Source organism: Varanus komodoensis, unplaced genomic scaffold, assembly GCF_004798865.1.
Source record: "Varanus komodoensis strain SLA01 unplaced genomic scaffold, ASM479886v1 scaffold3, whole genome shotgun sequence".
Taxonomy (NCBI): domain Eukaryota; kingdom Metazoa; phylum Chordata; class Lepidosauria; order Squamata; family Varanidae; genus Varanus; species Varanus komodoensis.
This window is the reverse complement of record NW_025335761.1, coordinates 188,744-203,904: the sequence shown is the minus strand read 5'-3', so window position 1 is coordinate 203,904 and position 15,161 is coordinate 188,744. Positions and strand designations below refer to the sequence as shown.

The 15,161-nt window shown below is 41.4% G+C and overlaps 1 protein-coding gene across 8 annotated transcripts in view; it reads left to right on the top strand.

Moving 5' to 3' along the window:
• The window catches only part of NAV2 (neuron navigator 2), a 332,059-nt gene extending 324,913 nt beyond the window's left edge, over positions 1-7,146 (top strand). For all 8 annotated transcript variants that reach the window (XM_044436703.1, XM_044436702.1, XM_044436706.1 and 5 more), the window contains one exon: positions 1,104-7,146. In XM_044436703.1, the coding sequence (XP_044292638.1) occupies positions 1,104-1,229 (126 nt within the window). In that variant the 3' untranslated portion in view covers positions 1,230-7,146. The remainder of the gene's footprint in view (positions 1-1,103) is intronic.
• Positions 7,147-15,161: the final 8,015 nt, after the last annotated feature.

Below are 15,161 nucleotides of genomic sequence, written 5' to 3'. Positions count from 1 at the left end.
GATCACACCACTTAGTAGCCAGAGATCCTAACAAATCATCTCAGCCTCCCATGATGTTGCTCATCCAAACCAGAGGCATGATAATGTCATGGGCTTGACTGTTTAGAAACAATTTCTAAATCCAACAATTTTCAGATTGTTCCAAAGGCTTTGAAGGATCACTAAATCCAGCTGCTTCTGAAAGTGTATCGGAGACAGCTGCTCTTTATTAACCACCAGCTTTCCATTTGCTATTCAAGCTACATTTTGTGCTTATTTCTCTCATTCAGTGCATTTTGGTGCCCTTTTCAATTTGAACAGTAGAAAATAGTTCTCTGTGGACTGATTCATCTCACAGTACTTGTTCTGTTCAGAATACTGCAAACAAGTGGCAAGATCAGTCCTGCGGATCTGTCCCTGAGGATACCGATTCCATGGAAACCCCCACACTGTTGGCTGCAGCCCCACGTTACTTAATAAATTCAGGCAGAGCTTGGAGAAACAGGACTAGCTGCATGCAAGGGATCCCTCAAAGGCTTAACATTTAGTGCTATATCTTCAATATGGCTTTTTTCTCGGCATGCACTAATGCATGCACGACTCACATGAAACGAGGTTATGTGCAGAGTCTCCACATATGCTAGCGCTCCCTTGCTAGCACCTTTCATACAAAATTCAGGAAATCTTGCTAAAAAACATGGTAACCATTCCCTGATGCTTCTGTAACAATTACTTGGCATGCCAATTAAAAGTAACATAAGCTGATGAGGTGGAGATGGGTCCATTGAATGGACCAGAGTAAGTGTTGCGATTGCTGGACTTACATAGCTGGACTTACATAGCTTATCCAACTAGCACTGACTGAGGTATGCACTGTGTCCTCGTTTCCTCCATACAGCCTGAATTTGACTTGATTTCCAAAGCATGGCTACTGCAAAAATCAGCGTATACTAGGAAATAATGTGCTTCTGACCCTGCTTGATTTTACATCTCAGGATATTGAATGCCAGCTGCAGATACGTGATCAATATAACAAGTGAACACCTCAGCTGTATCGGTTGCCAAATAAGCAAGCAGTGCTGGAACCCCACCAATACATCTTGCCCTTTTTGTATTTTTTTCAGATGAACATGCTGATGAGATTGCAAGAGGCAGCCAACTATTCCAGCCCACAGAGTTACGACAGTGACTCCAACAGCAATAGCCATCATGATGATATCCTTGACTCGTCCTTGGAGTCAACGTTGTGATGCACAGCTAGCCGAAATGCTTGCTTGCTTCCTGTGTCCTGTCTCCTGCTTCACGTAGAAAAATGAATCACTAGTCCAAGCGGATAACTGGTCCTTGGTCCAGATGGACATCTCAGTATTACAGCTGCAAGAACAATACAACCGTATTTCTCTCCCTCCGCCCCCTCCCCATTCAGTGTCAAATATGGGTGCAGGCAACCCACTTGATGTTTTTGTACTGTGTTTTTATTTTTTATTTTTTCCTTAATAAGAACTGCACTACTTTGTTTTTATTCTTTTGACTTTGCTGTGAGCTCACATGCCTAAGACACTGAATACATTTTTTCCCATAAAAACAATGTTAGTCAATAGTAATTTCTGGGGAGAGTGGGCTAGGGCTTGGGGAGGGGAGATGCCCTCATTCAAAGCTTTGAAATAAAAGATCTTTGTGCCATGTACTGTCCAGAAAGGGAGTAAAGGGAGTGGATCTTGCCTATGCTGCTCCTGACCATTACTGACTGCTTTGTTTGGTAATGGTTCAGTTTTTCTAAGACATGGTTGAATCTCACCTCAGCTGCAGATAGTTCTGGTGCTATCTAGAATAAGCACTTGCCTTGAGAGTAATGTACCCTAAAAGGCAAGGAGAGGAAAAACAGGGAACTCTGAAATACTCAAGCGTACTTACATACATGCATCCATGCAGAAAAGGAGGCTGTTCTCCAGTTCGAGACCCTGGCTTTTTATATTTTCTTGTTTCTTTTTGTTTATACAAAGGCAGGCATTTGGCTCAACCTAGTGAGCCCTTCATTTGTTTGTCTCCATTGAAGCAATGGATGGTGCTACCAGTTTTGGTCAGGATCCAGAGACTGGATATGCATTGTAGGAAGAACCAAATACACAGCCAAAGTTTTACTTTTGCTTTCTGCTTCAGCTGTTCCTACTGCTGCAGAGACGAGTGTTTTTTAAAACTGGTTAGCAGCTTGTCTTTTCAGCAACAGGACCTGGGCAAGAAAAAGTGGGTGGAGAACACCAGTATGGCTCTCCTCTGTTGGATGCATATCCCATCTTTGGATACCAGGCCATGTCTGTGAACTGTGAATTTCACCCTTTGCAACATCAGTTCAGGGTTTTGAGACACTGTATTTTAATGAGTGCTTCACAAAATATGGAAGAGGCGATTGTCAGTACGTAGTCCTTGCACTGGTGTAGTGTATTTTTCCCTTTATTTCTTTCTTGAACAGCTGATCTTCCTACCTCAGAGAAAACTCTTTCTGATACATCCCCTTTCCAAACACGGTTTGTCTTGAGGTATGGGAGGCTGCTGCTGTGTGTGGTGGGGAGAGGGGCAGGGGGACACAACTAATGGAACTAAGGAACTAGTTCCGTAGCTCCTTGGGGATCTGACCAGTGCCTCTTGAAGTGAGAAGTCGGACCACTTTCTCTCACCAGATGAAGACATGCTCCCCCAAGGTAGGACTCGCCCATGGAGTCAATGGGATCACCCTGCTGTCCACACATTCGGCACTGATGTGCCCTGTTCATCTTGCTTTATGATATCCAGGAGAGGTCTGTAGTCACCCCTCTTCAGAGGTCTCACTGAATGTGCAGAGTCGCATCACAGTATGAAGGGTGACACCAGCAGGGTGGGAGGAGGGAATGTCTGAATGACGGTCTAGATGTTTATTTACTTCTGTCTTTCCCTTTGCTCTTCTGGCACTGATTGCCACCTATTGGGAGAGGCATTTGTTACCCCATGGAATAAAGACAACTGCCCTAAGTCAGCAAGAAGAGCGCGGGGGGCGGGGAGGGAGGTGTTGATCCTGAGCCAGTGCAAGTCTGGAATTCCATGTAAAATTTAAGTGAGAATGGATGCACTCACTAAAGTGAAATTCTCCCAGCAAGCTTACATTTTTCTTCTTAAATAGACATTTTGTAGATAGCTTTTCTAATAAAAAAACTATTGTGGTTTTTGAAATCTGTGTTCATAACACAGGCTTAAGGTGCGTGAAATCATTTAAAGCCTATCATTTTTTTTAAGGATTTTTTTTACTTAGCCAAGTCTTGAATCAAGGAGAACAGTCTCTCTAAAAGTGATTTGTTGTTGTTGTTGTTGTTGTTCTGGATCATGTTTTTAAACCTATGAACAAGCAGTGAACACGTTTCTTTGGATGTCCTTTCTTCCACATCTTCAAACGCACAGAATCAAAGTTCATTTTTTATAAACTTGGTGCTTCTGCTGGGGAGGAAGAACACCTCGCAAGGAATTGCACTGAAGTTTGTGTTTTGTTGTGGTGGTGCTGATGGTTGAAAACACACAACAGCATCCCACAGTGCTCAGCACTTCTGTCTTCTCTCTTTTTCCCTCACCCCTTCCCTCACCCAAACAGGTAACACACATGCAAGCCTTTTCAGCTATCTTTGGGCGCTGATTTTTTTAAAGTGATGCCTTACCTACTTTCTACTAGTTGTGTTCTAATTCCATTAGTGCTGTATATGATGGAGTGGGTTTTTTAATTTTAACAAAACAGGGCTATAGAAGTCATCTCTTGCAGTACAATGAGTGGCTGTTACTGTTTGTAATAAGATAAATGGGATTTTCTTTTGTTTCTACATGGGATAATAACTAAAGGAGGGAAATGATAGGGAAAAAGCTTCTCAGAATTTCTATTTCAACCTGAAATTAATTGGACAGCTTGTTTTTTTTTTTTTTTTAGTCAGTGGAGGCAAAATCAGACCTTTTTTTTATGATACTAAGTTGTATCACTCTTTAATGCAAAGTGGCAGAGTCTTGATTAGTTAAAATATGCAGGTAGAATATTAGTCACAATTTAAAAAATAATCTTTGTAGGTTTAATATGATGCAAGATACACAAGGTCATGCTACCATAAATCAGTTTACTGAATAGGTAGCTTTATTATACCTCATAATAATGTTTTCCTTTCAATGACATGAGTGAATTGAGCCCTTTGTCTTTGAGCATTTTGTCATCTTGCTCTCATTACATTTTTCTAATGCTGGCAACCTTAACAAAATTGCACAAATTTGCAAAAGACTGTTTTTCATAGCTCAGTTCGGGCATTAACGCAAACAAGAACTCTTTGAGTGTTTCTTTTTAACAAAATAGGTTTCTTGACTATTCTTCTTAATGATCATCTGATTACTGAAAACAAGTCACCAAAATCAAAAATCCTAAACCTGGCTAATACACTGTAAGAAGCTAGCTTTTCAGCACCCTTTGTTTCCTATGGTGAGACACAGGCTTAGAAGGTCTGTCGGGACAGTTTATTACTCCTCACATGGAAAATGTTCTCTTCTAGACTTCATACAAGGTGCAAGGTTTTGTTTTTTTTAGCCCAGGGGAACATTGAAACATGAAACTGCATATGCTCAGAAGTAGTACAGCCTGAAGAGACTGTAAGTATCTGTGTTCTAAATGAACTATTAGAATCCACTTTGTTCTAAGTGGATTATTAACATAATTTAATACAACTTCTCTATCATGGATGGGAATAGAATTACAATGTAGTCCATGGAAGTCATTTTAATGGAAAAGGCCTTCCACTATTGACCTTTTGGGGAGTTTCCTAAATCGCACATTTTTAAAACTTTGCATTTCAAATCCATTAAATGTTGTGGTGCCGAAATCCTGTTTCTTAGTTCTGGAGTCTTGCAGATTGCCTGAACTTGTGCCCAGAGTAACACGGTTGACAGTAGCTACAGAGCATCCCACAATCCACAGGTTATCTAGCAGCCAGAAGGAACTCTTCATACAGACCAGGGATTCCTCTAGATATGAGGTAATCTCTAACGCCATGTCTGTTTCCCCTAAGGGTAGAGTTAGAAAACCTACTCCATACTGGTTTGGCAGGGGGCAGTGCTTGCCTGATAACAACTACAGGGAACTGTGTAGCATGAAACTTGACTTGTGATAAGTTTCCCAGCTGTCATTCTATCAATATGCAACCTTCTAGTTCTTGTCAAAACTATGCCAGTCTTGGCACTGTTGATAGTGCCGAGACTCTGTCCTGTAGCACTTGGGAAAAGTGCATCCTACTAGGGTTCCCATCTCCCTGCTTCTCTTCTCCTAAGGACAGAGGAATCCTGCTTGAAGGAAACTACCTCTTAGCATTGAGATAAAGAGGGCTCTTTCTGAGTGACCCTAAGGATCACTGCTTTATGCATACATCTTGGGCTCACTGAAAACAGAAACACTCAAGGATTCTGGTCACGCTAGCCAATATGGCGCCTGGCTTGAGAAAGAAATGCCTCAGACATAAATTGGGATAAACATTTTTGCTACAATGATGCCCCAGGGGCTAAATGATTCAATTTGATAGTATTGTATCTGTTTGAAACTAATATTTAGAATTCATATGTATTTTCCAGTTCCTGCTACAAGTAATTACTACGAAGATGCAATGTGTCCATGCAGAACCCTTGACAATTAGATCCCCTATGAACTGTCTTAGAAACATGTAATATGGCTGTCATAAGAAGTTTCATTTGTTTCTATACTCCAGTAAGTCCCTTGCAAATGGGCCCATCGGGCTGCTTTCCTTCAAGGTGTGCGGTCTCCGATGCGCATATCTGGGACAAAAGTGCTGTTGATCATTCCAAGAGAAGAGACAGCTCTACATGTGCTTGTTTCGAACTGACTCATTTAGGAAAATGACTGAAGGGGGGATTCTTGTATCGAAAACCCTGTTTGTCCGTATAGGGCTCTGTGGGTTGGGAGCATTTAATAGATACCAAGGTACATGAGAATTATTCAAAGGAATAATATGGCTTGGGAAAGTGATATGCAATTTTTTTCCATAGATTGGATTGGAGCTGATTCTATGTCTAATTTACTGCTTCACCTTTTAGTTGATAGAAAAACCCTTGGTTGGATATTCCATTTTTCTGCAAATTCCATTGCTGTAAACAAGGAAAGGAATTCTTTATTGCTTTCATTTGGATCACTGAAAATTTGAGTCATTTTGTTCCTTTCAGTTACCACACAACTATAGTGTCCTTTCTGAGACTTCGGGAAACAGGGTTGCCTGTTATGCACATTTCTTAATTTAGCTCGTATTTTCCTTATAGACTAATCAATACCCTTTCTCATTGTACAATGACAAAATACTTTATCTAGATTGCTTCCAGTTTTGCCTTTCCTTTCCTGCAACTTTGGCATGATTTCCTGTTACTATTTTTTGTACAAGACTCTATGCAACAGTCATGTTTAGTTATACATTGGAAGCCTATGAAATGTCCCTTTCCTTTACAACTGCTAAGAACAGTACAAGTTGTAAATCATATATTGGATATGTACCTTTTTCCTCTTAGGCGATGGTGCAGAGATGAGGAGGGGTTGGCAAGACCCCCCCCCTTTTGGTATATTTTGCAAAGAAAGGAAAGAACCCCCCTACAATATTGCATTGTTGATGCTTAAGAATTTTGATATTCTGTGTCTTGAACATTGTCTAAATGTGGCAATTCTCTTTTAAGGAAAACAAAAGAAAAAATATTGTGGATATTAAATGGAAGGTTACTGTTTTGATCTAGTTGTTTCCAGTGGAACCATTTATGAGAAAAGTTCTCTAAGATGTACATTTTTTCATTGTAACATACAAATGTAAATATTTGATTACAAGTGCTGCATTTTGATGAATTTTTTCTAGCCATTTTTAAAAGAGAAAACTAGGAATTGAGTATTTTGTGTACAGTATGATGTTCCTTCTCCTCACTTCCCTATTTAATTTTGCTGTTACTATTTAGGATTGGAAATTGCAAATGGTCTATTTGGGATCATGCTGCTCTCCAGCTTGCCCTTACATCTTCCGCTGCCCGTTCCACCCGTCCCCCCCCCATCCTGTGTCATGGAGAATAAAGCTGATGATTGTACCAGTCTTAAATTATTCATGATTCAATAAATTTGATGCTTATTTATTCAGATTTGCTGGTCTTACTGCCATTTTTACTATCATGCTGCAGAAGGACTGAAACATATTTTGCGTAGTTCATATGCTGTATAAATGGTGACAGAAGTGACAGTAGTAAGGCTTTAAAGATGGACTTCCTTGTCCAAGCTATGCATTCTTGTCCTAATTCCCTGGGTGTTTTTAATCCCTACTTCTGACAGCTATCAGAAACAAGTGTCACTTTTACACTTACCTGAGTGCTCTGAGTCTCATGAAAGGGTGGAAAAGTTGAGAATGCTGGCATGAGCATCTATGAGAGAACACTCAAAACATCAGAGATCTTGCTGTGAAATTGGAAAAGGTCACCTGTCTTCTCCCACGAGCAAAAAACTGCTCATGAAGTCACGTTCCCTTGACAGCCTGCCTTTTGACAATTACTGGGGAAAGTAAAGTGGAAAAGGAACCCCCTGTTTGGAGCCAGTGTGGATCAAGTGTTGGTACCTGCTGCACTTTGACAGCAGGTCTCCCCACACCAGCTTGTTGCCCAGGCAAGGCTGAGCCTTTTCAAACCCCTAAACCTGCAAGTGTGCAGAAATCTAATGAAAAATAGCAGCCAGTGACAGCTCCTGTCATGTTCTGCTGTGGCATTTTGAAGTGTTTGTCACTGGTGGCATCATGGGCCATGTTACCAGGAGCAGTAGGAGGCATTCAGTGGCTGTTGCCAACTATCTACTGGTTCCTGTTACCCATGAAGGAGTTGATCAGGCTGGTTCAGCTGACATGACAGCCCATCATGGCTATAATAAACAGCCCACTGGTTATTAGGGTGGTTTATCGGAACAAAACTAGCCATCTTCTGGGGAATTTGCCTGGACCACTTAGCAACTAAAGACAATGGGTGGTTGTGTTGTGGAAACTAAAATGGACACTGGGATCCCTCTGAATGGAGAACAGAAATGCTCAAACAATTGTTATCTCTCTGCTGGCAAGAATGCAGCAAGATACAGGATGGGTGGAAGCTTCCTTCATTTGGGTGTCTAGCCCATAGTATTGCGCTCTATACATGTTACCCTGACCCAAAATGTGTGTGCATCCTTTCAAAGGCAACGGTGGACAACTTGTGGCCCCTCAGATGTGGTCTACAATTCTCATCTAGCCAGCAGCCTAGGAGTTGTAGGCCAGAGCATTTTGTGAGCAATGCCCAGCCTGGCTTGAAGAAACCGCTGGAACCAGCAAGGGATGGCTGCTGATCCAGCTGTGCTAACAAGCACAATCCAGTGGTGTACAGCTCGATTTGGAACCTGCATTCACTCAGGGACGGAGTGGGCATGCCCAAGCTTTGTTTCTTCATTTCCCATTTAGAGTCTAAATGACTGCAAATATTAAAGTACCCAACGTTTTTGGAGTTCATTTTCATCTCAAACCACACAGCAAATACATCCTAGGCATTTAGGCCAGCAGACTCTGTACATGCATAAAATCCCCTTTTTATGTTACAGATACAGAAATACATTAAGTTTTATATTTTACTGATATAAATCTGAACAATTGAGCATGTTCCTTATTCTCAGGGCAATGACTTCATATCTTCTGCTGAACCAAGCCCCAACTTCTTTCATGCTTGCATAGTCTGAGACTTCTCAGAGGAAGAGTTTTGTGAATGGTGAATCGTTATCTCAAATTGGCCACCAGATGGTAGCAAATGCAAGCCAATTGAAAGTAGATTTTGCTTGTCTGCTTACTCGGTAAAATCTACTTGCATGCCCAAACGCTCACCATAAAAAAAAAAAAAAAAAATTCTAAAAGGGAAAGAGGTCCAATTTTTACATATTCACAAAAAATAAATAAATAATTTTTTTTACAATGAGAAATTTAGTTTGGTAGATTAATTTACTTTCAATGCTTTCTTAACCGTTGATAATCGAAAGAAACAAAAATTACCCTAGATAATCTTGTCTTTTCAAGGTTCCTTCCTAGATGAGACTTCTCATCCCTCTGCTTTGTCTCATTCACAAAATGTTGGTGTGGGGGGCAAGCCAAACTATAGAAAAATGAGAATGTGGTTTGGTTCATTTTTTAAAAAATCATGAAACCAAAATGCATTGCTTTTCATATACAAGATGGAAATAATCAAGTTGTGATTATTACAAAGAACAACTGAATGTAGGAGAATGTGGAACTGACAGATTTGTTCATCCAGGCCCAGTGCTTTGCTCTTGGAAGACGGGCTTTGAATTCCTGTACATTCAGTTACGTCTTTGGTGCAGAATTCAGGTTGCCATTTTTTTTCTTTTGCTTTTCCTTGATAGGCTTCTCTTTAACATCTTCATGATACAACATGGCCCTCTCCATGCTGCAATTTACTCTACTTACTGAATTCACATGGTGAGAATTTGATTTGGTTTGGTTATAAGAACTTACCAACATTTACCAACATCTTCCTGAAAGGGACGGATAAAGCCAGAGATCTAAACAATTCAAACATGGGAGAAAATGGATTCATCTTTCCCTTGCCCAGACATCGCCTTCCACTCATAATTCCCCCATCTTTTGCCAATGTCCCTTGCTTTTCTCCCTTTTTTACCACAGAAAACCCACTCAGTGGAACAAGATTAGCTGCACTATGTGTGCTCATTTGGAGTTGCAAGAATCTTTCCTCGGGAAGCACCTTCAGTTAGAAATTAGGATCTTGGATTTGCTGTTATGGAAAATGAGTTGTTGTGATGTTGAGACATGTTTTGTCTGAATGACCTTGAAAATTGGAATAAGAAAGTATTGGACAATTTGAAAACATAATTTGAAGGTCTTGCCTCTCCCTTGTGGCATCAGCCCATTTTCATCCATGAAGTGCTTCCGATAAGTGAGTTGCAGCGCTTCAGTCCTTTTGGCTTGTGCAGTTAATGTAAATATTTGATTACAATATTTCTTATTTCAGTTGCAATCCTACACATGTTTGCCTGCGTACGGGTCAATGAATGATGGATATATGTAGATATATGTAGCTGTGCACCAATGATGAATAATGGAAAACTATGACTAGCACTGGAAATCTTGCATTTTTTCATTTTATTTTATATACCTACAATGGATCTGTTGGGAGCTAGGTTTCCCTTTTCTCTCTTTCAGAAAAAAGACAGATCTTAAAAGCTCTTTATTTCCAAGGTGTATCCAGCGGGCTATAGCCAGCAAAGAATGAATCTCTGAGCATGCAGTGGGCAGTTTAATGAAACCAAACGAGGAACTATTTCTAAGAACTCTCCTTTTGAGTAACTGTGGACCCCAAGCTCCTGAGAGTGCCCTTCTAGAAAAGAGCAAGCCTCTGAGCTGTATGCCAGTCCTCAGGGTGCCTTGCCTTCTTTCCCGATGGTGCATCATGGGGTCAAGGATCAGACCAGGCTCCTCTGTCTCATCTCCCATGGACCTTCCCAGCACTGTCAATTCCCAGGGTCTGCCTGAACAGATGGAGAAGGTGGAGCTCTCCCTCCTCCAGTTTGAAATAAGCTCTCCCTCCTTTCTGTCTGCAGGCCTCCATTCCCAGGCTTCCCCATCCCATCCCATCCTGTCCCATCCCATCAAGAGTCAGTATCACCCTGAAATGTGCACATAGAACAACTGCCCCTTCCATTCCCAGCAGGATTAGATCCCAGTTTAGTCATACTCAATGCACTTAACTTAGTCATGATTTCAGTGGGTCTGCTCTGAACAGTGGGCCTAACTCTGGATGCAACCCCCTGGTTTGGAACCTAAGCAAATTTAACCATTAAAAGTTAATGGGGTTTCTCATCCTTGCTTCCTCTGGGCAGAGGCCTGTCCCCTCCCTGGTTCCCTCAAAAAGGATTTCGGGAGTGGTCATGAGGAGATTGTTCCCTTTTTCTGTGCCCCTTTTTATAGTGTTTGGAAGCTCTCCCCAGAGGTGCAGAAAGGCTTCTGTGGGGTTGTAGACAGCTTTAGAAAGGAAATGGCTATAGGACTCTCAAGCCAATATATACTTTTTCTCCCCTAGAGCCACTCAACATTTGCCTGGAACATTAATTCCAAAGATAACTTTAGCTACAATGCAGTGTTGTTATACGCTGCCATAACCAGTAGCATCATATGCATGCCAATGGGCACATTCATCCAACTGTGCCCATTAGATTATTTTTATTAGATAACTTATCTATTGAATGGTGATTGCTGCATGAAAAGGGTGGACAGAAGGTAGATCCCCAGCAATTTTGGATCACAGCTCCCAGCATTCCCAGTCACTGACCCTCCCATGCTGGCAGATTCTTATGGGATCTGAAACCCAAAAAATCTGGCAATCTACCATCTACCCACATTGCTATATAGTACCTGGAAGCATAGAAGCTAGGGATAGTGTTGAAAATATCAGCAGTAGTGAGAAACACAATGGCCTGACTCAGTCTCTCAATAATATTAAGAGAAATATGTCTACTTCTTCAGAGTGCAATCCAGACTGCACTGTTTATACACTTAGAGAGTGAGTCCTCAGATTAGTCTAGTGGAAGATAAGTTGAATAAATAAAATGTGACTCAGTAGCAAGGCTGTTCCCACTTCTTACCACCCTACCAACCAACCATCATAACTCTGTCAATATCTTTTAAAAAATGTGGTCCGTAGTTCTATGCTCCCATGTTTTGTAAAGGCGGTGATGTATTTCTCTTCCAGAAAAGCCTACCAACAAACTATTTCTGAGGAGACAGACCATCCACACAAGAAAAGCTAAACTTGCCCATCTGGTATGTAGGAAAAAACTATTATATTCTTGGCACTATGTTAAAAGTTGAAGGAGAAGAATAATGAAGACTGAAATATGCAGGAATATTTTTCTGCTTATGAAAAAAGTTGTTGTCTTGCATTCCAGGCATGTGTTTTCCTTCTGGCATATCTGGACATGATTTTTAATGTAATAATGTCTGATTTTTTAAAAAATAAAATTGGTAACACACTCTCAAAGGTTGACTATGGATTGAGCATTGGCTGCTGTTGAACCAATGGGTTATTGTTGACAAGCCATGAGTTCTGGGATTCCTCGTTAGTTTTGGAAAACATGGGAAACCATGTACTGCTAGGGTAATTTGGCAAATCATGCAATACACAACTGGCACATGTGGGAGTGAAGGAAGGAATTCACTGTGGCATCTATTCCTATGATTATGTGAACCTAGCCATTGCCTGGTTTGCATAACATTAGAGCACATCACCCACCAACGAACTGATTGTAAGAAAGATCTTGGACTGCGCAGAAATGGATAGATTGACTTTATCATTGAAAGAGAAATAGGATACTGACTTCTATCAAACTTGGGACTTTTTCTATAATTGGCTGGAGAAACGGGACTTGGCGTAATTTGAATTTGATTTTAGAATGTTAAAAAAATGTGTGTGTGTGTATGTAGTAGGGGGTTGACCCAGTGAATCCGATGTATGTGATATTTGATGTTTTTATTAGTGTTAGTTTAAAACTTTTAATAAAATATATATTAAAAAAAATTAGAGCACATCTTGGTTTGCCACCCATGATGGCTTGTTCTGTCATGAGAACTTGGACCAGTTCCCCCAGGGTGGCTTGCTAGTGTTTTTCCACCTTTGCTTTCTCTTGACTGCTACGAACAGACAAGATAAATGAAAGGCACAAATGATCTCTGTTTGCAAGATTCCCCTTCATGTGGGATTCTCTTCTCACAACCACAGGTAGAACTCTTGCTAATGCACATTTTGCACTTTTCCCTGAACCTAGAGGTGCTCAGGAAAATGCACAAAATGCCCACCCCCATTTTTCATTGGAAAAGGAGTTTTGATGGCTAGCTGTTTAAACTTTGAGTATCTTTAAAGGGGGATTCTGACTGGGCAATTATTTTTTCTTGTTTTGTTTTTTGTTTGGGATATAAATAGTTCTATGACCCAGTGCAAATCCACTTATTGCTCAGTGAAAACCTCCTTTTTAAAGGACCCAGATTTTTGACAGCAAACCATAAAAGATGTCAAAACTGCTTTTCCCTAGCAAATGGAATGGAATGGGGCAGGTCATTTTTGCACCTTCCGGAACTTGTAGCAGCTTGGGGGAAAGTGCAAACTCTGCAAGTTTATGAACTAGTCAAGGGTGGTGGGACAATGGGAATCAGGCTGTGAAGGCTTTGAAGGCAAAGATGCTTGTGCATTTGCTTTTTCCTGGCACATCGTCCCATGATAGCTGCCAACGGAAACCAAAGGAAGAGTAAACAATTTGGAGTCTGTTCTGGAAAATAACTAGGGTTGATACCTCCCGCACCTTATCAACTGACAGCTGCCTCCCACTGTCCACACCTGACCTTGACTATCTGAGACTTCAAATCTCAGCACTTGTGCAACCGTGAATCTTCATGGTTACGCAAGTGTAGCTTGATAAAGCAAAGCTGTTTTGTGTGCAGTGCTTGTGCATTGTTTTCATTAGGGTTCTGGCTGCCGTGAACAGGCCCTCCAAGCTGCTGCTCATGGGCTGATCAGGGGCTGTTGATGGCTGTCTGTAATACAGCTTTTGGCATCTCTGCAGGGTTGTGGGAGAGAAAAGTGAAAAGACACTGTGGGGAGCTGAAAGCAGCTGGCAATTGCAGTGGGGAGCAGGGAGACAACCTGGTCCCCTTCTGGCGTCTTCTCGGATATCCATGAGACAACTGAGGAGTGGGAGGGGCCAATAGCTTATTGGCTTATTGCTCGGGTGGTTTAGTATAATGTGTAAATGTGCACTCCCTCTTTTTCCCACTCTCTGGTACAAGTTGTGTGTCTTTTAGCAAGGAACAGCAAGAAGGAAAAAGAAGCCCTCTTGATACCAAGAGTGGTTGTGCTTGTCAGAGGGCATTGTGTGGCTGTGTTTTTGGCAGGGCTGATGTAAGGCACACTCCTGTCGTAGGTGAAGAATCAGTCCCGTCTACCAGACTGGCAACTAAAGCTTAGTCTGGCCCTGGTATGAGAACAGTTTCCTCCACCACATCTGAGAGCACCAGGCCAGCTTGGCAGGTCAGAGATACACTGCCTGGAACGCACCGCTCTGTCTGTGGGCAGAGGCTAATCTGAGGGCCAGACCTATTTGCTGGCAATTTGTTCTTGCTCAAAGTCCATAACCCCACCTGTAAAAGCAATTTGCATCTGCTCTGGGAACCCAGTGAGAAAGATCTTGAATGGCTCTCCTCATACAAGGGAATTATCCTAGTAAAAGAAGTCGATGAGATAGTTAGAATTACAGTGGATGGGACTGTTTGAACAAGTGGCTGTTGTCAAAACTATGTGCAATTTCAGAGGTGGGCAGGCTTTGGGTTCGGAGTTTCTATTTGTTTTTTACCCAGAACCCCAAGATCCACCAACCAGAGCCTGGTGCCAATACTTTGATCCGAAGACTTTTGAGCTCAGGCCTTTGAGTAAGGACTAAATGACACTTATAGCCCTTCTGCACAGAGCTCACTCCTGGTTTCCCCAAGCTTTATGTTTGCTTCATCAGTATAATGTGAGGCCAGAGTAGAGCAATTTTGTTGCTGCTATCATTAAACAAAATGAAGTTAGAAATTCATTTACTGCAAGTCATCCAGAGTTCTGCAGGTAGATTCAAATATATCTTCTGCCAGCCCTGTAAAACGTTTTTGTTTTTAATGAAGACTGTGCTTGAAGACTAGGTCTCCAGAAATGGACAGGAAGGAGAAACTATTCCATTTGCTCCTTTGCAGTGGAATAAAATTGGCATTTAACAGGTATTTGTATGCCTGATAAAAGAAGTCACATTCTAGGAGTTACTACAAGCAGACACAACTTGCATGTGTAACCCTTTGGATTGCTTAGTCCCTCTCCTGTCTCCTCCAAACAATTTGCACCATGGACCCAGTGAGTGGCACATGGACACTCACATAAGTGGAGTCATGTATACATAGGGGATTTGATGGACATGAAGATCCTAAACACAGCAGATTTCAGTGGTGTTTCCGTCCACATACATGTGCCTAGAATCACTACACAAATGCTCTTTGAGCAAGTGCCACATCAGCTAGGCTGTGATTATTAATGGCATGAATATGACT